At 39.4% G+C, this 26,343-nt stretch overlaps 1 protein-coding gene across 1 annotated transcript; it reads left to right on the top strand.

The window, feature by feature from the left end:
- Positions 1 to 955: 955 nt before the first annotated feature.
- Positions 956 to 25,265, top strand: LOC138856072 (uncharacterized). Its single transcript, XM_070106507.1, has 4 exons — positions 956 to 1,151; positions 12,522 to 12,736; positions 17,864 to 18,319; positions 24,402 to 25,265. Exons 1-4 carry the CDS (start codon positions 956 to 958, stop codon positions 25,263 to 25,265), a joined length of 1,731 nt encoding a protein of 576 aa, XP_069962608.1.
- Positions 25,266 to 26,343: the final 1,078 nt, after the last annotated feature.

The raw sequence follows: 26,343 nt of genomic DNA, 5'->3' as shown, positions 1-26,343 counted from the left end.
TGTATCTACTTTATCTTCAGCGTTCCAATTATTTGAAGATGCCGTCTTTTCGAATTGAAGCTGAAAAATATTGAACGGAACTGTGCCATCAAAGGATGGAAGTTTTACCTTGGCAGAAGCTGACGATATAATTGGCCGATATTTGTGAGTTCAAATGCGATATCCGTGCATTGCGCTACGAACTGCTTATCCAACTTTTAGGACACCTGTGCTGACCTACGTTCATCTTGCGTAGCGAAATGCTCTTCAAACTGCGTCTATATTTGCGTTGACATCTCCGTTGACATCTTCGTTGAGAGCAGGGACATTTGCGCTGACATCTGCGATATGTCAGCCAAAATCATTTTTATGTCCATAGCGTTTCATGAGCGGGTCTCTTCCATTTTTTCCATCTTCTGTTTTAATTCTGTTATAGTTGTGGAATTTTCAAATCATTTCTAATATGCAAATAATGTATAGTATGATTGAAATATTTTTTTTTGAGAAATTATAGCAAGGATAAAAATAAGATACTCAAATAAAGTCAATTTAAATATTCAATTACATGAGCATAGTAATAATACATTTTAATGCATTTAATTAAAAAAATGGAGAAACTTTTTGTTTTTTATATCTACATACATTAAAATATTAAGATGCTGAAAATTCTCAAGCGTTTTTGAGAATAAGAAATTAATTTGGGATGCGCGACTGTACTAGAAAACACCAATTGCCTGTGCTGAAAATAAGTCGTGAAAAATTACTCGACCGATCAAAGAAAAGGTGTGCGATCGCGATTCCGGTTTTAATACACTTGGATTGTTAACGAAGGTATGTATTTATAAAAAAGGGGTAGGTATAATTCACTTCGTTAAATAAAGCCCGTCAGGTATATTTTGGACCACTCGCAGAGAAAAACCGATTAGGAGATGTGCTGGAGTTAATGCTTCTCCGTCGTTGGGGACGTGAATTCAAAATGTCCTCCACTTCGGCCAGTAGAGTTGAAAACTATTCCGTTGTGAGTAGAGTGCTGCCGAATGCGCGAACCACTAGATGCTTGGCGGACTTCACCGCCGCCTCCCAGAATACGCCGAAGTGCGACGCGCTGGGTGGTATAAAACCGAAGTTGAACCTTCCTCCGCGCAAGCTCACGGTCGGCGATGACAAAGTTGGTTGCGTTGTCGCTGAATATTTTCTCTGGCATCCCTCGGCCACCAATGAACCCCTTTAGGGCGAAAATAAAAGAATTAGTAGATAAGTCCGAAACTAGTTCTAAATGTACTGCTTTTGAAGTGAAGTAAACGAAAACTGCTATATATGTTTTTACAGTTGGTCAACCGCGTATTTTTAAAAATGTATATATTGGACCACAAAAATCTACGCCACATATAAGAAAGGGTCGTAGCGCTCGTTGTCTTTCGACTGGCAAATTTCGCATTATTTGGGTTTGCAACTTCGGCTTGTAATAAAAGCAGTGTGCATAATTTCTTACTGTTCTACAGCAGGCTTCTCTGGCATTAATCAGCTATATGCGTTCTCGAAGAAGAGCAACCAACCAAATTTTTTGCAATTATGCCGGTAGCGTGGTGCCTTTAGTCAGTTTTTGGATTTCATTCGCAAATTCCATGTGAACCATTCATGTTGAACCACCTGAACAATATTCAAAAATCTGCAGTGTAATTCGTCTGACTTCAGATCCCTTCCCACAGTAGAAATTTTTGGGCGTCTAATCCACCGTAAGAAATATGCGCCCACACCTAGCAATTTTTGATGAGAAAAGAATTTTTCGATAAGGCCCATTATTGCATTTTCTTTCACATTTCCAGCTAGTGTGAAAGTACTTTTCCTCTTCTCTAATACTTCGTTTTCTGGAGAGAGCTGGAAGTGAGTTTTAATTGGCCAAAAAGCGGGGTCTTCTAGGAGGAACTGTGGACCGCCAAACCACATCGAAATATTCAATTCGTCAACGTTGCAACCCAGAGTCACTTGATCCGCAATGGTTTGTAAAGTGGATGCTCCAAAACGTAATTTTCTCGAATCATCGACTCAACATAACCGCGAATCGTTACTCTAATGTGTGCTGCCGAACGCTCGAGACGCGGAAGAGACTTGGTCTTCAGCGGAGCCACTTTAGACTTTGCAGTAAGCAGCATATTTACAATTCACACCACTAGCAGATTGGCTTCATATGTATATGCAGCATCCGTAGGCTCTTAATGAAGCGTCGGAAAAGTTTACGTACCGAGGAATGCTAATTGAAGAGAGCTGCAGTAGGAGTTGACTTTGAAATTTTTCCAGCTAGTGTCAAGGCGCAATGGAATCGACTCATCCCAATTTAGTTTTTAGATCCAAAGCTCTTGCAATAATATTTTTGCATTGCTGACTAGTGGGGCTAATAATCCAAGAATGTTGAAAAAGGGAGCAGAGATTAACAATATGTTTCGTTTAGTTGCTCAAAGATAATTTAAATTGGCATCCAAACCAGTCGAAACAAATCCTCTTTCGGCACCCAATATATTCCTAGCGCTTTAGTTGAATTTTTGTCATTGAAGCTTATGAACTTTTCAATGTAGTCACTGTCGAAAAACTGAGGGTGGTTCGAAAACCACTTCGTTAAGATTAATATGTCATCAACATACTTGTAAAAGTTTCTTTTAATAGCCTAATGGATACTTAGTTGTATTAGCCTCGCTGAGTATTTGTAAACACCGTGTTGCGAGAAATAATACAGGCGCAGTCCCGTAAGTTACGGTTTTAAGTCGAAAAATCTGAATTTGCTCTGAAGGATGCTCTTTCCACACAATAAACTAACTTTTTCTATATTCTTCATTCATAATAATTTGGCGGTACATTTTAGTAATGTCTGCCGTTAAAGAGTGCTACTGTTAGCGGAAACGAAGAAGAGCGGAGTACAATTCTTCTGAAATGGTTGGATCTACCATCAAAAATTCATTTAATGCTATTTGAGATGAAGTACGACTCGAAGCGTCAAAGACAACACGTAATTTGTTTGTTGTGCTCTCGGGCCTTAAAACTAATTGATGTGGAATGAAGTAGTGTGGCTCACTCGGAATCTTATTGTTCGTTGGGCTCATGTGACCCAGTGCTCTTTATTCATTCATAAAATCCAGATACATTTTACGAAGTTCTGGATCTTTTAATGTTCTTCTCTTCAGGGTCTGAAACCACAGAACTACGGTTTCATATGAGTGATTGAGTAATTTACGATCAGCTTTAAAGGTCATTCTGACGTGAAGCCATTCTGAAGGCAAACTTGAGTAGTATTAACGAATAATGTTTCACACTCTATTTGCTCTGGTGTGAATTTGATGTCACTTGTTTCTGAAGATAATTCTTCTAGAGTCCAAAATTTTTGGACTACCGAATTAATTGACGTTAAGCCTTCTTCAGCTTGGCATAATGTGCTGGCTACAGGAGGAGGATGACTTAGATTGCTGACATATTTTGGGTTGGTTGATTAGAACAACTTTCAATTTGTCCAACCGCTAACAGATCTAAAAAGGATTCTTCACCCAATAAGATATCAATATTTTTTGATTTATGGAATTCTAGATCCGCCAATTCAATATTGGGCGGAATTTTCCAGCCATTAACATTAATGTTATGATCTGGATGATTGCCGAAATACGCCTCATTATCCAGAATTCCGCCGAAAATTCATAATTATTTACCGCACTTAATTTATTCCCCACTTACGTATTGGAATTTCCAATCCTAAGTCCAGCAACGTTCCCGCAGGCAGGTATTCGCCATAACTGGTATGCAAAGCATGTGTGGTGCTTGGATGCGGATGAGGAGCAGCGGGGAAAGAAACCGGATACTGGTGCAACAACGTGTAATGGGATCGATTACACACACAAAATCGATCAGCTCTGCACTTAAATCAGCGTTTCTCTTACGCAGACAAATTGTGCATAAGGGCACCGATTTCAAAAACTCGAACCCGTACCAGTTTTGTACCTGTGTTGAACCGGAAACGCCTTGAAAGTGGAGCTGGCAGTTAAATGATGTACCTTCTACTTGCACCGTTGACACGTTGGCTGTTTGTTATTTGCAGCAACTAAAGGTGACTTCGGTCTGTCCATATGTTGCTGCTTAATGTGACTCATGCGACGAAGCTCCTTCTGCTGATAACTGCTGAAATCCTCTATTCAAGGTGACTTCACAGTCCTTCCATAATGGTAACTGGTCGTATTCAAGTTGTTCTCCCACTTAGATCGGGGGGCGGAGTCAACCGTTGTCATGACTATGTGTATAATAATGGCGTTTGTTATTTGCTTCTCAGTGCCAATCGATAGCAATAAGTCATAAACAGCCGACACTTCATCGATCATCGAGCGCAGTGAAGGTGCTGACGGCTTTGGGATACTTGGCAGCTCAAAAAGTTTCAAAATTGTATTGGAAAATATAAAACATTTAATATTGTAAACTTTTTTAGACTTGCCAACGCCTTCGGACAATTTTCATCCGATATTTGAAATGCCTTTACTCCTTTTAGCTTTTAGAGATAGGCAATTAACTAAATGGTTAAATTCTTCAATATCTGGGATATTTGGATAATTATGAACCAAACTCTCAAACAAGCTCATACAATTTTTAAATTCATTTTTGCAAGTCTGGAGTTGTGAGAGATTAGGAAAGATGTTTCGGTAATTGACGTTCTATTTTTGGCTAAAATAGATTTAGTTATTGGTTTCGTTCATTATTATGTCCTCTAACTACCCTCGGGCCATGTCGTCTTCATCAATCTCTTCAATTTTAGATTGGTATTTCGTTAACTTTTTACGGTGTGAATTTAATATGTTGAGCCGACATTCCAATTCAATTAGACCTAATGACATGGTTTTGTTCAAAAAGCCCGTTTTAATACGCAACATTTTACTTTTCACCACCGTCCTTTGACCCTTTAACGACTTTAAGTCTGTAAACTCCTTACAACCTCTCTCGTTGACGACAGTTGGCTTTGGCTTGCTCAGTTTGGCTTTTTGAATTAAAATTCACGATAAATAGGAAAACTTAAGCAACAGAAATAAATCTGAAAATATTGGGAATCAATTGACCAGAACGAAAATAAAGATATCAATTTCCAATTACAAGAAAAGCCAAACGAAAGAAATATTGAAAGTGAAAAATTTGTTCGAGAATTAAATTTGCGAAAAACCGAGATAATCTGCGGAAAATTGACCGAATTAAGACTTTTAAATTATGCAATTTACAAAAAAGGTTGCACCTTAATGCAAATGAAAATATACATGATATGTGTGTGTATATAACAGTATATAAATAAGAATTTTATGTGAGCAAGAGAGAGCCAAAAACTTAAAGCGTGCGTTTGATTTGTGTTAATGTTGATCTTTTTTTTTTTGGTTGCACCTTTTTCAATAATTTGCACTCGTTACATGGTGTGTCGGCTGTTTGGAGGCGTTTACGTCCCTTTGCTACAGGAGGCAGCGGCAGCTCATTCCCACGACGGTTTAAACAGCAGCGGATTGAGGGCAGCAACGAAGTGATGACAGCAGCGACGTGATGGCAGCAACGAAGTGATGCCAGCAGCACAATGATAGCAGCAACGCAGTGATTGCAGCAGTGGGGTGATGGCAAAAAAACAAACAGTTTTTATGTATACCGGCACTTTAAACGTCCTGTTTTTTTACGGCATTTTAAACGGTGTATTTTTTAACGGCTATTAAAAAACTGTTAGTTTAAATTTTTAAATTAGAGCAAACACGTTTTGTGCTTTTATTTGTGCACGTATGCTGCTTCTATGTATGCTTGTAGTTTTGTTGTTAAGCACTGCACTTTTTTTTTTGTCTTTTAGGTATCTGTTAACTTTTATAATTTTTGACTCATTGCATCTTTTCACCACTTCAATCTGTTTTTTTTTTGTTTTCTAAACTATCTTGTTTGGTACTTTTTGTTTTCTAGAAATGCTTGTGCGCTTAAAATTTAGTCACGCATATGTCCCTGCTCGGGCGCCATGAGAATTCTCAAGCATTTTTAAGAACAAATTGGGATGCGCGACTGTACTAGAAAACACTAATTGCCTGTGCTGTAAATTAGTTCTGAAAAACGCGATTCCGGTTTTTATACAATTGAATTCTTTAATATAGTCATATATTACTAAGTCTAAATCTTAAGCTAACGGCGTAAAACGTATGTATTTACAAAAAAGGAGTAAGTATAATTCATTTCGTTAAATTATGGTAAAAGATTAAGGTGAGTATTTTACGTAGTAATATTAGTGTAAGTATTTTATATAAACTATAAACTTTATAATTTCAATTCCTTCTTTAATATTACAATTTATGTTTGATATTTTAAATAAATTTAATTTTTATTTAAAATTTAGCATTTATGATGTCGCTTGACGCAACAGATGCTTTCATATTTATTTCTTTTAACCGCAAAGGATTTAGTTCGTATATCATTTTATTACATTCTACAAGAAATGTAATTAAATTATGAATGTTTTGTTTTAAATAGAAATAATGGGGAATAACAAAATTACGGGTTTTTAATTCTTCCCAATAGATTATTCCAGTCATACATTTGGCTTTGAAAATATTAATGGTGGGTATTCAATACATTATGATGGATTAGTAAACTCCCGTCATAGGATTTTCTTCGAAAATATTAATAGCGGGTATTCTAAATATTGTTACATTCATGGTAATTCCTTATATTTAGTGAAAAGGAAGACAGCAAAACTGGACACGAGTGGATGGACTCGTGTCGCTCGTGTGAACGCAGGACAAAAGAGTCTCCGGTCGGCAACACACAGAGTGTGTTTAGGTTCGCCTTTCAAGGGGTAAACATATGCTAGAATTAAGCGGATAATTGAGTTTTACTTATTATAATTCTGGTACACATTTATTATCATAGCATCTTTATGTATTTGACTTTATTTAGACAATAAATTTACCCCAACGTTTATATTTTTATAACACGGATGATAGAACAAAATCAAATCAACCGTGTTACCGTGTAAAGAACAATTGGGCTATAATCAATAAGTTGTAAACTCGAATTATTATAAGTTTGAATTACAAAATAAATAAAAGTGAACAGCCATAAAATTGGGACTTTATTAACAATCCAGTGATCGAACTCAAAAGTGTGTTACAAGGTAGACGACTTATCGAGAAATCCGTTAAAATATGAAGAAAATGTTGTGATTAATGTAGTAATTAATCGATAAATGCTTCGATTAATCCGAAAAGGAAACTCGAGGCAATTAAATGGCTTTCTGAAGAAAAAACTCGAGTAATGCTAATCATTTGAATAATCTTGCCATTCTTAGGTAACGGTGTTTTCGGGGATAATAGGATGCCCAACTCTTTCCAGTGTCAGAGCGCCTCAAAATTGGCGTTTTTTATTACACTTTATGGAGACTATCTCAAGAGGATCTGACATTTCCCTAAATGAACCACTTCTTACCATATCCCTACATCTTTCTAATTTAGTGGCCATTTGGACCAACTAAGTCTTGGAACTTCTATTCTCCTGTTCTCTTTCATCTAATTTTACTTTTAAAATCCTATTCTCTTCCCTCAATTTATTCTTTCTACCTGTCCCTACTGTCAGACCCCTACCTGTTTGCGCGGCTTTATCGCTACTATTTAATAGCTCCTCTTCAAGGAGAGGGTATAAAATTATTTCGCAAATCTTCCATTTCTAAAAGCGGAAGGAGCTGCCTCGATGCACCGTTTGCATTTGAGATAGATTCTTTCATTTGGTGAGAGAAATCTTCAATACCCACTTCTTTGGGGGTTTCGAAAAAAAATAGATTTTTGCGTGGCGAATTTTTTCTGAAAATGCCGTTCACAAGCAAAAATGTGTTTAGGTGTTTCTGAAAGATTTAATAATTTAAATATATTTAATTACAATAGTGCAAAAAATGTGCAAACATTGCAAGTGCTTGGTAAAGTTATTTGGAAACACCTAAAACTTGCATAAGCATTCAAGACGCTACATCATTATCTTGACCAAGTTGAATATAATTACATCAAGTGAGGATACGCAAGTTTATGTAAATACGTACGTAATATATAGAAATTTCAAACAACAGTTTGTTCTTTATTTGCAAGGATATAAAATGTAGTTTCTGGTATGCATGTAAGTGAATTTTATTTTTCATGAAATTAGTTTATCCACATGTATTTCAAAATAGTAATATAAACCAATTTTACTCAGGTGAAAGCTTTGTAAGGCTTATGAAACATATTGCGCCATTCTACATACTTCCGGGACCTAAGTATTTTAAAAATATGCTGTTCGCTAAAATTAAATAAAGCCCATACAATTAGCACCAGAAATGTGTATTACTACCGACATCTGGACCGATTTCTGAAAGAAATTTTATTGGTGTAACATTGCATTTTCTAGAAGGCGTTAAAATTCAAAGTTGCTGTCTTCCTATGAGTGAGTTGAAAGAAAGAAATACTGCAGATCATAATGCCGCTTATTCGCTAAATTTAATATTTACAAGTTGGGGCGTAAAATATGGCAAGTACGCTACATTGTTACAGATATTGGGCAAATATATTAAATTCATACCCTTAACCTCGTGTTTGAAACTGGATGAAGTAAAGGATGTTATTTGCAATGTACGGGTAATTGTTATATGGATTAAAAATAATATAAAAAATTCCAAAAAATTTCGGCATTTGCAAGTTCCTTGTAGAAGACTGGTCTCCAGGCAGGAGCTATAATTTCGTAAAAAAAGAAACCGCACATAGCATGTTATGTAGACATACTCCCCTTTTTAAATGGATTTTCTGAAGCGGAATTTTTTAAATTATTCAGGGGTGTTGTGGAATCCAAGACAGATTTGCTTAGCTGTCAGAATTGCAAACCAATTCTGATTTTCAATGGTGTCACAGAATCTGATTGGATTTTCGTCTTTTCGAACATATGCAAAACCAATATTTTGAACTTTGAAAGCAATTATAATAAAGTTTAAAATGAGTTTCACAATTTTAGCTTTTGTTTAATTAGAAGAAGAAAGAAACGAAAAAATTAAAAGAAAAATATTAAGAGACCACAGTAACCCACTTGAAGGACCAGGGGAATCGTAAGTGAAATTTAGCTTCTAATTACTTATCAGCTTTTATATAGTTAAACGCTACTTTACAGATTTTTATCACATTATCGACTGAATAAAGACGCATTTCTTATGGTGTTAAATATCATAGAACCACATTTGCAGCCCTTGATGATTCCGCCTATAATGCGATTGGCAGCAACACTGCGATTTTTAGCAGAGAGCTTACCAACGGGGATAAGGACGTGATCGCTGATTTTAACGCAAGTGATATGCCTCTTAGAGAAGTACATTTGCGGTCAGTGGATAAAACTTTCTATGGTCGAAAACGAAAAGTTGATTTCAAGAAATCCCTTTTTTGAAAAGTACAAAATACCCGGAATTGTCGGTTGTATAGATGAAACACATATAAAAATAATACAGCCACCTGATGATGAGCATTTATATTTTAACCGAAAGGGATGTTTTAGTATAAATGCGATTATAGTATTGTATATTCAAACATATTTATAAACCTATATATAATATATATATGTATATCTTTTATCCAAATATTTGTGACAAGATATGCAAATACGGGCCGTAGAAGCACGGTATCCCGGTTCAAGTTATGATGCTTTCATCTGGGGTATGAGTCACGCTAAGCAATATTTCCGTACACAATATGAGAGTGGACAGCGCTCATTGAGGTTGCTGGGCGATTGCGGCTATGGAATTGAACCGTTTTTATTAACACCATATAGAGATCCACAGTTTAACTCCAACGAGTATAAATTCAATATAGCACATAGGGCTGCTCGGAATATTGTGGAACGAACAATCGGAGTTTTAAAAAGCCGTTTTCGCTGTTTAATGTGTACATTACATTATCGCCCTAAAAAAGTTGTTAAAATTGTAAACGTCTGTTGTGCGTTACACAACAACTGCAGGCGTTACAACAGTGAACACAATAAAGAAGTTGTATTTCTTGCAAATGAAACTAATGAGGACAATTGTTTCCCATCTGATAATGGTTCAATGGGACGTGGAGGGTATATCGTCGACATCTTTTTGCCTGTTAGATGCATTAGAAAGTAAATTTTCTGAGTGTTGCTCTACAAGTAGTTGCTCTTCACCCCTACAATTGCAACAGTTACATTCTCATTGATTGGTTGGGTGCCAAGAGAAACGCCTGGTATGCCTTCCACGTTTTGCGGAGTGCCACAAAGACGCACAATTGTTTCTTCATTTTTAGTGAGCTGATATTTAGAAAAGGGGTCACCTCCTGTTGCTCGACAATTTGGTTTTGAACTAATTTTCTTTTGATTTCGCTCTTCCACTCAGTTATGACCTATAAAAATAAGTTTGTTTTAACTGCAGTTTAATTTTCACTGAAATTCTTTTATTTACCTTTTTCGACCCGGAGACATCTTTATGAGGTGGATCTGCAGCATTAAGGGATTCCGTTAATTCCTGCCATAATGCATGAAAATTGGCTTATTGCGTTTTGTAAATCCTCTTATGATGTCGGGATTTTTTTCGATAAATTCAATTATTAGTCTATTTGCGTTCTGTGCTTTTGCTTTCCCCTATAAAAATAAAGTTAATTTCATTCGTAACAATGAAATAACTACATTTCTTAACTTACATTTTTTCAACCGTCTAACAGCACACATAAATAACACCGCAATATTCAAATTTGAGGATAATCGCTATCCTCTTGGTTTATTTCTGATATCAAAACCGATAAAATAGGTTTTCATGACACCCAAAACCGGATTTTAACGGATTTCTCGATAAATCGTCTAACTATAATACAATGTTCGCACCAAATTGAAATCCTCTTGAAAACACAATTTGTAACCAAAGTCGTTCTGACCGACATTGTGTGTTTTGGAATGTAAGCAATTCCCACAACAGCCGGTTCTGCGATACCGGAATTGACCCGGATTTTATCCGGCCAAGGGCTGTTATTTCGGCGATCTAACCCTGTTTGGATCGGTGAGTTCTAGATTTAGTTTGTCATGATTGGAGCAACGCCTAGTAGCAGGGGTGCTCCGTATCCTCCTGACCCGTGCTGGCATCGAGTCCAACCCGGGCCCCGAGAAATTCTACTGCTGCGTTTGCGCTAAAAGGCTCCATCCAAACTCCACCTCGGTTAGGTGCAATACATGCAATGGATGGAGCCATCTTAAGACCTGCTCAGGCCTTAAGATACATAGGGAGTGGACCACGAGTTACGTGGCCCCATGCTGTGAGCGCAATAATGCGACATCTGCCTCAACGGCTGTGCAACCTGCACCATGTTCGCGCACTGCGCTGCCGCTCCAGTCGGGTGGCCAAGATAGGACCTCCACGGCCCTAAGGAGCTCACAAAGACAGCATGACTCCCAGTCTGACCAACCTCCCCCCCCAACCTTCATCCAGCTCCAATCCTCGTGCGAGAACCACCCAGCAACTCCTGGTTCCTCGCACAGTCTGTTCCGTGTGTCAGACCGTAATACGCCGGAATGTCACATCAGCCAAGTGCAATTTATGTACTGGCTGGTGTCACTTTCTGTCATGTTCCGGTCTGCGCACCACACGAGAGTGGAGTACGTCGTATGTTGCCCCATGCTGTAGGAGTCTTCTCCCGCAATCAAATATAGTGGCGTCGCCAATCAACACCACAGTGCGACAACCGCCCATGCGGATAGTACAGTTGCAACAACCACCATCAACACGCACCCCACTCACTCCTAGGATCACGACTGGACACCCGCGACAAACGCGACTCCTACAATTCAACTGCAACGGACTCCAGAGTAAAATCGAGGAGATAGTTGCATTCATGAGCCGGGAGTGCGTAACGATAGCTGCGGTCCAAGAAACCAAGCTAAACAGCCGCTCAGATCTTCTGAGTTGTGCAGGTTTCAACGTTTTACGTAATTATCGCAAGCGAGATAATGGTGGAGGCCTAGCCTTCATATTGCACAACACCGTGCAATATCGTCTAATCGATGTTTACATCGACCGCAGGGACACTACCCTAGAATGTCCGGGTATAGCTGTCCGGTCAGGCGATGTCGAGCTCGAAATATTTAATCTATACATCCCCCCAGTTGTATGTTGCCCAACAGGATATCACCCGAACATAGATGCGCTACTTCGTGGTGAAAACCGTTTAGTGCTAGGCGACTTTAACGCGCATCACGATTTTTGGCATTCCTGCCTGTCAAATGATCGTAGTGCATGGAGCTGGCGGAACAGATTGACGATTCGACATTCTGCACAATGAATGACGAAGCCCCCACCAGAATTATGGGCACCTGTAATAGCTCGCCCGATATTACCATCGCTAGCGGTGGTCTGATAAATAGCATAACCTGGCGACCTATGCTAACTCTCGCATCAGACCATCTGCCCATAATTATCTCGATCGAGAAACCTCCCGACTTTATTTCTGTGGACAACCGCACTTATGTTAACTTTAACAAAGCTAACTGGGTCGGCTTCACAGAATTTACTGAGAGCACTTTCAACGCAATACTCATTCCTACGGACGTCATCGTTGGCGAGCGTCAATTCCGCAAGGTGATCGCTGCTGCTACCGCTCGCTTCATACCAGCTGGTAAAATCGCGGAACTCCGGCCAAATTTCCCAGCCGAAGCAGCTGTACTAGCAAACGAGCGCGACACCTTACGCCATGCCGATCGAAATATTGTTACATTCATGGTAATTCCTTATATTTAGTGAAAAGGAAGACAGCAAAGCTGGACACGAGTGGATGGACTCGTGTCGCTCGTGTGAACTCAGGACAAAAGAGTCTCCGGTCGGCAACACACAGAGTGTGTTTAGGTTCGCCTTTCAAGGGGTAAACATATGCTAGAATTAAGCGGATAATTGAGTTTTACTTATTATAATTCTGGTACACATTTATTATCATAGCATTTTTATGTATTTGACTTTATTTAGACAATAAATTTACCCCAACGTTTATATTTTTATAACACGGATGATAGAACAAAATCAAATCAACCGTGTTACCGTGTAAAGAACAATTGGGCTATAATCAATAAGTTGTAAACTCGAATTATTATAAGTTTGAATTACAAAATAAATAAAAGTGAACAGCCATAAAATTGGGACTTTATTAACAATCCAGTGATCGAACTCAAAAGTGTGTTACAAGGTAGACGACTTATCGAGAAATCCGTTAAAATATGAAGAAAATGTTGTGATTAATGTAGTAATTAATCGATAAATGATTCGATTAATCCGAAAAGGAAACTCGAGGCAATTAAATGGCTTTCTGAAGAAAAAACTCGAGTAATGCTAATCATTTGAATAATCTTGCCATTCTTAGGTAACGGTGTTTTCGGGGATAATAGGATGCCCAACTCTTTCCAGTGTCAGAGCGCCTCAAAATTGGCGTTTTTTATAACACTTTATGGAGACTATCTCAAGAGGATCTGACATTTCCCTAAATGAACCACTTCTTACCATATCCCTACATCTTTCTAATTTAGTGGCCATTTGGACCAACTAAGTCTTGGAACTTCTATTCTCCTGTTCTCTTTCATCTAATTTTTCTTTTAAAATCCTATTCTCTTCCCTCAATTTATTCTTTCTACCTGTCCCTACTGTCAGACCCCTACCTGTTTGCGCGGCTTTATCGCTACTATTTAATAGCTCCTCTTCAAGGAGAGGGTATAAAATTATTTCGCAAATCTTCCATTTCTAAAAGCGGAAGGAGCTGCCTCGATGCACCGTTTGCATTTGAGATAGATTCTTTCATTTGGTGAGAGAAATCTTCAATACCCACTTCTTTGGGGGTTTCGAAAAAAAATAGATTTTTGCGTGGCGAATTTTTTCTGAAAATGCCGTTCACAAGCAAAAATGTGTTTAGGTGTTTCTGAAAGATTTAATAATTTAAATATATTTAATTACAATAGTGCAAAAAATGTGCAAACATTGCAAGTGCTTGGTAAAGTTATTTGGAAACACCTAAAACTTGCATAAGCATTCAAGACGCTACATCATTATCTTGACCAAGTTGAATATAATTACATCAAGTGAGGATACGCAAGTTTATGTAAATACGTACGTAATATATAGAAATTTCAAACAACAGTTTGTTCTTTATTTGCAAGGATATAAAATGTAGTTTCTGGTATGCATGTAAGTGAATTTTATTTTTCATGAAATTAGTTTATCCACATGTATTTCAAAATAGTAATATAAACCAATTTTACTCAGGTGAAAGCTTTGTAAGGCTTATGAAACATATTGCGCCATTCTACATATTTCCGGGACCTAAGTATTTTAAAAATATGCTGTTCGCTAAAATTAAATAAAGCCCATACAATTAGCACCAGAAATGTGTATTACTACCGACATCTGGACCGATTTCTGAAAGAAATTTTATTGGTGTAACATTGCATTTTCTAGAAGGCGTTAAAATTCAAAGTTGCTGTCTTCCTATGAGTGAGTTGAAAGAAAGAAATACTGCAGATCATAATGCCGCTTATTCGCTAAATTTAATATTTACAAGTTGGGGCGTACAAATATGGCAAGTACGCTACATTGTTACAGATATTGGGCAAATATATTAAATTCATACCCTTAACCTCGTGTTTGAAACTGGATGAAGTAAAGGATGTTATTTGCAATGTACGGGTAATTGTTATATGGATTAAAAATAATATAAAAAATTCCAAAAAATTTCGGCATTTGCAAGTTCCTTGTAGAAGACTGGTCTCCAGGCAGGAGCTATAATTTCGTAAAAAAAGAAACCGCACATAGCATGTTATGTAGACATACTCCCCTTTTTAAATGGATTTTCTGAAGCGGAATTTTTTAAATTATTCAGGGGTGTTGTGGAATCCAAGACAGATTTGCTTAGCTGTCAGAATTGCAAACCAATTCTGATTTTCAATGGTGTCACAGAATCTGATTGGATTTTCGTCTTTTCGAACATATGCAAAACCAATATTTTGAACTTTGAAAGCAATTATAATAAAGTTTAAAATGAGTTTCACAATTTTAGCTTTTGTTTAATTAGAAGAAGAAAGAAACGAAAAAATTAAAAGAAAAATATTAAGAGACCACAGTAACCCACTTGAAGGACCAGGGGAATCGTAAGTGAAATTTAGCTTCTAATTACTTATCAGCTTTTATATAGTTAAACGCTACTTTACAGATTTTTATCACATTATCGACTGAATAAAGACGCATTTCTTATGGTGTTAAATATCATAGAACCACATTTGCAGCCCTTGATGATTCCGCCTATAATGCGATTGGCAGCAACACTGCGATTTTTAGCAGAGAGCTTACCAACGGGGATAAGGACGTGATCGCTGATTTTAACGCAAGTGATATGCCTCTTAGAGAAGTACATTTGCGGTCAGTGGATAAAACTTTCTATGGTCGAAAACGAAAAGTTGATTTCAAGAAATCCCTTTTTTGAAAAGTACAAAATACCCGGAATTGTCGGTTGTATAGATGAAACACATATAAAAATAATACAGCCACCTGATGATGAGCATTTATATTTTAACCGAAAGGGATGTTTTAGTATAAATGCGATTATAGTATTGTATATTCAAACATATTTATAAACCTATATATAATATATATATGTATATCTTTTATCCAAATATTTGTGACAAGATATGCAAATACGGGCCGTAGAAGCACGGTATCCCGGTTCAAGTTATGATGCTTTCATCTGGGGTATGAGTCACGCTAAGCAATATTTCCGTACACAATATGAGAGTGGACAGCGCTCATTGAGGTTGCTGGGCGATTGCGGCTATGGAATTGAACCGTTTTTATTAACACCATATAGAGATCCACAGTTTAACTCCAACGAGTATAAATTCAATATAGCACATAGGGCTGCTCGGAATATTGTGGAACGAACAATCGGAGTTTTAAAAAGCCGTTTTCGCTGTTTAATGTGTACATTACATTATCGCCCTAAAAAAGTTGTTAAAATTGTAAACGTCTGTTGTGCGTTACACAACAACTGCAGGCGTTACAACAGTGAACACAATAAAGAAGTTGTATTTCTTGCAAATGAAACTAATGAGGACAATTGTTTCCCATCTGATAATGGTTCAATGGGACGTGGAGGGTATATCGTCGACATCTTTTTGCCTGTTAGATGCATTAGAAAGTAAATTTTCTGAGTGTTGCTCTACAAGTAGTTGCTCTTCACCCCTACAATTGCAACAGTTACATTCTCATTGACTGGTTGGGTGCCAAGAGAAACGCCTGGTATGCCTTCCACGTTTTGCGGAGTGCCACAAAGACGCACAATTGTTTCTTCATTTTTAGTGAGCTGATATTTAGAAAAGGGGTCACCTCCTGTTGCTCGACAATTTGGTTTTGAACTAATTTTCTTTTGATTTCGCTCTTCCACTCAGTTATGACCTATAAAAATAAGTTTGTTTTAACTGCAGTTTAATTTTCACTGAAATTCTTTTATTTACCTTTTTCGACCCGGAGACATCTTTATGAGGTGGATCTGCAGCATTAAGGGATTCCGTTAATTCCTGCCATAATGCATGAAAATTGGCTTATTGCGTTTTGTAAATCCTCTTATGATGTCGGGATTTTTTTCGATAAATTCAATTATTAGTCTATTTGCGTTCTGTGCTTTTGCTTTCCCCTATAAAAATAAAGTTAATTTCATTCGTAACAATGAAATAACTACATTTCTTAACTTACATTTTTTCAACCGTCTAACAGCACACATAAATAACACCGCAATATTCAAATTTGAGGATAATCGCTATCCTCTTGGTTTATTTCTGATATCAAAACCGATAAAATAGGTTTTCATGACACCCAAAACCGGATTTTAACGGATTTCTCGATAAATCGTCTAACTATAATACAATGTTCGCACCAAATTGAAATCCTCTTGAAAACACAATTTGTAACCAAAGTCGTTCTGACCGACATTGTGTGTTTTGGAATGTAAGCAATTCCCACAACAGCCGGTTCTGCGATACCGGAATTGACCCGGATTTTATCCGGCCAAGGGCTGTTATTTCGGCGATCTAACCCTGTTTGGATCGGTGAGTTCTAGATTTAGTTTGTCATGATTGGAGCAACGCCTAGTAGCAGGGGTGCTCCGTATCCTCCTGACCCGTGCTGGCATCGAGTCCAACCCGGGCCCCGAGAAATTCTACTGCTGCGTTTGCGCTAAAAGGCTCCATCCAAACTCCACCTCGGTTAGGTGCAATACATGCAATGGATGGAGCCATCTTAAGACCTGCTCAGGCCTTAAGATACATAGGGAGTGGACCACGAGTTACGTGGCCCCATGCTGTGAGCGCAATAATGCGACATCTGCCTCAACGGCTGTGCAACCTGCACCATGTTCGCGCACTGCGCTGCCGCTCCAGTCGGGTGGCCAAGATAGGACCTCCACGGCCCTAAGGAGCTCACAAAGACAGCATGACTCCCAGTCTGACCAACCTCCCCCCCCAACCTTCATCCAGCTCCAATCCTCGTGCGAGAACCACCCAGCAACTCCTGGTTCCTCGCACAGTCTGTTCCGTGTGTCAGACCGTAATACGCCGGAATGTCACATCAGCCAAGTGCAATTTATGTACTGGCTGGTGTCACTTTCTGTCATGTTCCGGTCTGCGCACCACACGAGAGTGGAGTACGTCGTATGTTGCCCCATGCTGTAGGAGTCTTCTCCCGCAATCAAATATAGTGGCGTCGCCAATCAACACCACAGTGCGACAACCGCCCATGCGGATAGTACAGTTGCAACAACCACCATCAACACGCACCCCACTCACTCCTAGGATCACGACTGGACACCCGCGACAAACGCGACTCCTACAATTCAACTGCAACGGACTCCAGAGTAAAATCGAGGAGATAGTTGCATTCATGAGCCGGGAGTGCGTAACGATAGCTGCGGTCCAAGAAACCAAGCTAAACAGCCGCTCAGATCTTCTGAGTTGTGCAGGTTTCAACGTTTTACGTAATTATCGCAAGCGAGATAATGGTGGAGGCCTAGCCTTCATATTGCACAACACCGTGCAATATCGTCTAATCGATGTTTACATCGACCGCAGGGACACTACCCTAGAATGTCCGGGTATAGCTGTCCGGTCAGGCGATGTCGAGCTCGAAATATTTAATCTATACATCCCCCCAGTTGTATGTTGCCCAACAGGATATCACCCGAACATAGATGCGCTACTTCGTGGTGAAAACCGTTTAGTGCTAGGCGACTTTAACGCGCATCACGATTTTTGGCATTCCTGCCTGTCAAATGATCGTAGTGCATGGAGCTGGCGGAACAGATTGACGATTCGACATTCTGCACAATGAATGACGAAGCCCCCACCAGAATTATGGGCACCTGTAATAGCTCGCCCGATATTACCATCGCTAGCGGTGGTCTGATAAATAGCATAACCTGGCGACCTATGCTAACTCTCGCATCAGACCATCTGCCCATAATTATCTCGATCGAGAAACCTCCCGACTTTATTTCTGTGGACAACCGCACTTATGTTAACTTTAACAAAGCTAACTGGGTCGGCTTCACAGAATTTACTGAGAGCACTTTCAACGCAATACTCATTCCTACGGACGTCATCGTTGGCGAGCGTCAATTCCGCAAGGTGATCGCTGCTGCTACCGCTCGCTTCATACCAGCTGGTAAAATCGCGGAACTCCGGCCAAATTTCCCAGCCGAAGCAGCTGTACTAGCAAACGAGCGCGACACCTTACGCCATGCCGATCGAAATATTGTTACATTCATGGTAATTCCTTATATTTAGTGAAAAGGAAGACAGCAAAGCTGGACACGAGTGGATGGACTCGTGTCGCTCGTGTGAACTCAGGACAAAAGAGTCTCCGGTCGGCAACACACAGAGTGTGTTTAGGTTCGCCTTTCAAGGGGTAAACATATGCTAGAATTAAGCGGATAATTGAGTTTTACTTATTATAATTCTGGTACACATTTATTATCATAGCATTTTTATGTATTTGACTTTATTTAGACAATAAATTTACCCCAACGTTTATATTTTTATAACACGGATGATAGAACAAAATCAAATCAACCGTGTTACCGTGTAAAGAACAATTGGGCTATAATCAATAAGTTGTAAACTCGAATTATTATAAGTTTGAATTACAAAATAAATAAAAGTGAACAGCCATAAAATTGGGACTTTATTAACAATCCAGTGATCGAACTCAAAAGTGTGTTACAAGGTAGACGACTTATCGAGAAATCCGTTAAAATATGAAGAAAATGTTGTGATTAATGTAGTAATTAATCGATAAATGATTCGATTAATCCGAAAAGGAAACTCGAGGCAATTAAATGGCTTTCTGAAGAAAAAACTCGAGTAATGCTAATCATTTGAATAATCTTGCCATTCTTAGGTAACGGTGTTTTCGGGGATAATAGGATGCCCAACTCTTTCCAGTGTCAGAGCGCCTCAAAATTGGCGTTTTTTATAACACTTTATGGAGACTATCTCAAGAGGATCTGACATTTCCCTAAATGAACCACTTCTTACCATATCCCTACATCTTTCTAATTTAGTGGCCATTTGGACCAACTAAGTCTTGGAACTTCTATTCTCCTGTTCTCTTTCATCTAATTTTTCTTTTAAAATCCTATTCTCTTCCCTCAATTTATTCTTTCTACCTGTCCCTACTGTCAGACCCCTACCTGTTTGCGCGGCTTTATCGCTACTATTTAATAGCTCCTCTTCAAGGAGAGGATGTAAAATTATTTCGCAAATCTTCCATTTCTAAAAGCGGAAGGAGCTGCCTCGATGCACCGTTTGCATTTGAGATAGATTCTTTCATTTGGTGAGAGAAATCTTCAATACCCACTTCTTTGGGGGTTTCGAAAAAAAAACTGAGGCGTAAAATAGATTTTTGCGTGGCGAATTTTTTCTGAAAATGCCGTTCACAAGCAAAAATGTGTTTAGGTGTTTCTGAAAGATTTAATAATTTAAATATATTTAATTACAATAGTGCAAAAAATGTGCAAACATTGCAAGTGCTTGGTAAAGTTATTTGGAAACACCTAAAACTTGCATAAGCATTCAAGACGCTACATCATTATCTTGACCAAATTGAATATAATTACATCAAGTGAGGATACGCAAGTTTATGTAAATACGTACGTAATATATAGAAATTTCAAACAACAGTTTGTTCTTTATTTGCAAGGATATAAAATGTAGTTTCTGGTATGCATGTAAGTGAATTTTATTTTTCATGAAATTAGTTTATCCACATGTATTTCAAAATAGTAATATAAACCAATTTTACTCAGGTGAAAGCTTTGTAAGGCTTATGAAACATATTGCGCCATTCTACATACTTCCGGGACCTAAGTATTTTAAAAATATGCTGTTCGCTAAAATTAAATAAAGCCCATACAATTAGCACCAGAAATGTGTATTACTACCGACATCTGGACCGATTTCTGAAAGAAATTTTATTGGTGTAACATTGCATTTTCTAGAAGGCGTTAAAATTCAAAGTTGCTGTCTTCCTATGAGTGAGTTGAAAGAAAGAAATACTGCAGATCATAATGCCGCTTATTCGCTTAATTTAATATTTACAAGTTGGGGCGTACAAATATGGCAAGTACGCTACATTGTTACAGATATTAGGCAAATATATTAAATTCATACCCTTAACCTCGTGTTTGAAACTGGATGAAGTAAAGGATGTTATTTGCAATGTACGGGTAATTGTTATATGGATTAAAAATAATATAAAAAATTCCAAAAAATTTCGGCATTTGCAAGTTCCTTGTAGAAGACTGGTCTCCAGGCAGGAGCTATAATTTCGTAAAAAAAGAAACCGCACATAGCATGTTATGTAGACATACTCCCCTTTTTAAATGGATTTTCTGAAGCGGAATTTTTTAAATTATTCAGGGGTGTTGTGGAATCCAAGACAGATTTGCTTAGCTGCCAGAATTGCAAATCAATTCTGATTTTCAATGGTGTCACAGAATCTGATTGGATTTTCGTCTTTTCGAACATATGCAAAACCAATATTTTGAACTTTGAAAGCAATTATAATAAAGTTTAAAATGAGTTTCACAATTTTAGCTTTTGTTTAATTAGAAGAAGAAAGAAACGAAAAAATTAAAAGAAAAATATTAAGAGACCACAGTAACCCACTTGAAGGACCAGGGGAATCGTAAGTGAAATTTAGCTTCTAATTACTTATCAGCTTTTATATAGTTAAACGCTACTTTACAGATTTTTATCACATTATCGACTGAATAAAGACGCATTTCTTATGGTGTTAAATATCATAGAACCACATTTGCAGCCCTTGATGATTCCGCCTATAATGCGATTGGCAGCAACACTGCGATTTTTAGCAGAGAGCTTACCAACGGGGATAAGGACGTGATCGCTGATTTTAACGCAAGTGATATGCCTCTTAGAGAAGTACATTTGCGGTCAGTGGATAAAACTTTCTATGGTCGAAAACGAAAAGTTGATTTCAAGAAATCCCTTTTTTGAAAAGTACAAAATACCCGGAATTGTCGGTTGTATAGATGAAACACATATAAAAATAATACAGCCACCTGATGATGAGCATTTATATTTTAACCGAAAGGGATGTTTTAGTATAAATGCGATTATAGTATTGTATATTCAAACATATTTATAAACCTATATATAATATATATATGTATATCTTTTATCCAAATATTTGTGACAAGATATGCAAATACGGGCCGTAGAAGCACGGTATCCCGGTTCAAGTTATGATGCTTTCATCTGGGGTATGAGTCACGCTAAGCAATATTTCCGTACACAATATGAGAGTGGACAGCGCTCATTGAGGTTGCTGGGCGATTGCGGCTATGGAATTGAACCGTTTTTATTAACACCATATAGAGATCCACAGTTTAACTCCAACGAGTATAAATTCAATATAGCACATAGGGCTGCTCGGAATATTGTGGAACGAACAATCGGAGTTTTAAAAAGCCGTTTTCGCTGTTTAATGTGTACATTACATTATCGCCCTGAAAAAGTTGTTAAAATTGTAAACGTCTGTTGTGCGTTACACAACAACTGCAGGCGTTACAACAGTGAACACAATAAAGAAGTTGTATTTCTTGCAAATGAAACTAATGAGGACAATTGTTTCCCATCCGATAATGGTTCAATGGGACGTGGAGGGTATATCGTCGACATCTTTTTGCCTGTTAGATGCATTAGAAAGTAAATTTTCTGAGTGTTGCTCTACAAGTAGTTGCTCTTCACCCCTACAATTGCAACAGTTACATTCTCATTGACTGGTTGGGTGCCAAGAGAAACGCCTGGTATGCCTTCCACGTTTTGCGGAGTGCCACAAAGACGCACAATTGTTTCTTCATTTTTAGTGAGCTGATATTTAGAAAAGGGGTCACCTCCTGTTGCTCGACAATTTGGTTTTGAGCTAATTTTCTTTTGATTTCGCTCTTCCACTCAGTTATGACCTATAAAAATAAGTTTGTTTTAACTGCAGTTTAATTTTCACTGAAATTCTTTTATTTACCTTTTTCGACCCGGAGACATCTTTATGAGGTGGATCTGCAGCATTAAGGGATTCCGTTAATTCCTGCCATAATGCATATATAATTGGCTTATTACGTTTTGTAAATCCTCTTATGATGTCGGGATTTTTTTCGATAAATTCAATTATTAGTCTATTTGCGTTCTGTGCTTTTGCTTTCCCCTATAAAAATAAAGTTAATTTCATTCGTAACAATGAAATAACTACATTTCTTAACTTACATTTTTTCAACCGTCTAACAGCACACATAAATAACACCGCAATATTCAAATTTAAGGATAATCGCTATCCTCTTGGTTTATTTCTGATATCAAAACCGATAAAATAGGTTTTCATGACACCCAAAACCGGATTTTAACGGATTTCTCGATAAATCGTCTAACTATAATACAATGTTCGCACCAAATTGAAATCCTCTTGAAAACACAATTTGTAACCAAAGTCGTTCTGACCGACATTGTGTGTTTTGGAATGTAAGCAATTCCCACAACAGCCGGTTCTGCGATACCGGAATTGACCCGGATTTTATCCGGCCAAGGGCTGTTATTTCGGCGATCTAACCCTGTTTGGATCGGTGAGTTCTAGATTTAGTTTGTCATGATTGGAGCAACGCCTAGTAGCAGGGGTGCTCCGTATCCTCCTGACCCGTGCTGGCATCGAGTCCAACCCGGGCCCCGAGAAATTCTACTGATGCGTTTGCGCTAAAAGGCTCCATCCAAACTCCACCTCGGTTAGGTGCAATACATGCAATGGATGGAGCCATCTTAAGACCTGCTCAGGCCTTAAGATACATAGGGAGTGGACCACGAGTTACGTGGCCCCATGCTGTGAGCGCAATAATGCGACATCTGCCTCAACGGCTGTGCAACCTGCACCATGTTCGCGCACTGCGCTGCCACTCCAGTCGGGTGGCCAAGATAGGACCTCCACGGCCCTAAGGAGCTCACACAGACAGCATGACTCCCAGTCTGACCAACCTCCCCCCCCAACCTTCATCCAGCTCCAATCCTCGTGCGAGAACCACCCAGCAACTCCTGGTTCCTCGCACAGTCTGTTCCGTGTGTCAGACCGTAATACGCCGGAATGTCACATCAGCCAAGTGCAATTTATGTACTGGCTGGTGTCACTTTCTGTCATTTTCCGGTCTGCGCACCACACGAGAGTGGAGTGCGTCGTATGTTGCCCCATGCTGTAGGAGTCTGCTCCCGCAATCAAATATAGTGGCGTCGCCAATCAACACCACAGTGCGACAACCGCCCATGCGGATAGTACAGTTGCAACAACCACCATCAACACGCACCCCACTCACTCCTAGGATCACGACTGGACACCCGCGACAAACGCGACTCCTACAATTCAACTGTAACGGACTCCAGAGTAAGATCGAGGAGATAGTTGCAGTCATGAGCCGGGAGTGCGTAACGATAGCTGCGGTCCAAGAAACCAAGCTAAACAGCCGCTCAGATCTTCTGAGTTGTGCAGGTTTCAACGTTTTACGTAATTATCGCAAGCGAGATAATGGTGGAGGCCTAGCCTTCATATTGCACAACACCGTGCAATATCCTCTAATCGATGTTTACATCGACCGCAGGGACACTACCCTAGAATTTCCGGGTATAGCTGTCCGGTCAGGCGATGTCGAGCTCGAAATATTTAATCTATACATCCCCCCAGTTGTATGTTGCCCAACAGGATATCACCCGAACATAGATGCGCTACTTCGTGGTGAAAACCGTTTAGTGCTAGGCGACTTTAACGCGCATCACGATTTTTGGCATTCCTGCCTGTCAAATGATCGTAGTGGATGGAGCTGGCGGAACAGATTGACGATTCGACATTCTGCACAATGAATGACGAAGCCCCCACCAGAATTATGGGCACCTGTATTAGCTCGCCCGATATTACCATCGCTAGCGGTGGTCTGATAAATAGCATAACCTGGCGACCTATGCTAACTCTCGCATCAGACCATCTGCCCATAATTATCTCGATCGAGAAACCTCCCGACTTTATTTCTGTGGACAACCGCACTTATGTTAACTTTAACAAAGCTAACTGGGTCGGCTTCACAGAATTTACTGAGAGCACCTTCAACGCAATACTCATTCCTACGGACGTCATCGTTGGCGAGCGTCAATTCCGCAAGGTGATCGCTGCTGCTACCGCTCGCTTCATACCAGCTGGTAAAATCGCGGAACTCCGGCCAAATTTCCCAGCCGAAGCAGCTGTACTAGCAAACGAGCGCGACACCTTACGCCATGCCGATCCCTGTGATCCCCGAATAAGGGATCTCAATTTGGAGATTCGGCAAATGGTAAACCAACATAAGCGGACAAAATGGGTGGAGCACCTGAGGTTCTGTAATCTGTCCACCGGTGTGAGTAAGCTTTGGAATACTGTCAAGGCCTTGTCTAACCCGAGGAGACATGACGACCGAGTTGAAATTCATTCGATGGCCATGCCTCCTCGGACCCGAAGAAGTGCGCGAGCTATTTTAGCCGGGAGTTTACACTGCATCCTTCGAACGACAAGGCCAAACGATATGTTACCCGACGGCTGCGCAAAATGCCCAAAGACTGCGCACCACTTACTTGTACCGATGGGGAGGTTCAGAGTGTCATCAAAAAGGCGAAATCGTCTAAATCCATCGGCCCTGACGGAATAAGCATGCTGATGCTAAAACACCTAGGTCCAACGGGAGTAAACTATCTCACCAAGGTCCTCAACCTGTCGATATCCCCTCTTCAAATACCCGATGTGTGGAAAGTCTGAAGAGTGGTCCCACTACTGAAACCTGGGAAACCCGCCAACAAAGGGGAGTCTTATCGCCCGATAACTCTCCTTTCCCCAGTAGTGAAGACACTTGAGGCCTTGCTACTCCCGACATTTGCTCACCACCTGAGTCTAGCAGACCATCAGCATGGCTTCTGAAAGTGCACAGCACCACCACAGCACTAAGCGTCATAAACGCCCAGATAGTTCATGGCCTGAACCACCCTGCGAGAGGACGATCCTAGTAGCGTTAGACTTGCCAAAAGCTTTTGATACAGTCAATCACACATCGCTACTTGAGAACCTAGAACAATCAACGCTCCCTCCAGGGCTGAAGCGGTGGACTATCCCTGAGCGGTCGGCATTCATCCGTACTGTTTTGAGGTCAAAACTCCAAACTTATTAAAATTTAACAGGGGGTTCCGCGGGCGATGTCCTCTCCCCACTACTGTTTAATTTCTATATTTCGAAACTCCCCCAGCCACCAGCGGGAATTTCAGTGACCTCGTACGCTGATAACTGTATGATATTGACGTCAGGCAATGGAATCGATGGCATGTGTTCAAAAGTAAACAGCTACCTCTCCGATCTTTCTCGCTTCTTCTCTGCAAGTAGATTAACACTCTCCCCCACTAAATCCACAGCGACCATATTTACAAATTAGACGAAGGAGTACAGACTGGACCTGAACATTTCAGTCGATGGCACAAAAATTCCGACAGTAAATAACCCTAAAATTTGAGGCGTCACATTGGACAGTCTGTGCTCTTTCACTCCTCCCACAACTGCGATAACTGCCAAAGTACAGAGCCGCAACAAAATCCTCAAGTCGCTTGCCGGCAGCTCTTGGGGAAAAGACAAAGAAACGTTGTTGGCAACATACAAGGCAATCGGCCGGCCGGTCCTAAATTATGCAGCCCCAATATGGTCGCCTGGATGCAGTGACACGCAGAAGAAGAAGCTTAAGACCT

Source organism: Bactrocera oleae, chromosome 3, assembly GCF_042242935.1.
Source record: "Bactrocera oleae isolate idBacOlea1 chromosome 3, idBacOlea1, whole genome shotgun sequence".
Taxonomy (NCBI): Eukaryota; Metazoa; Arthropoda; class Insecta; order Diptera; family Tephritidae; genus Bactrocera; species Bactrocera oleae.
The sequence above is the reverse complement of the archived record's forward strand: the minus strand, read 5'-3'. Positions and strand labels throughout refer to the sequence as shown.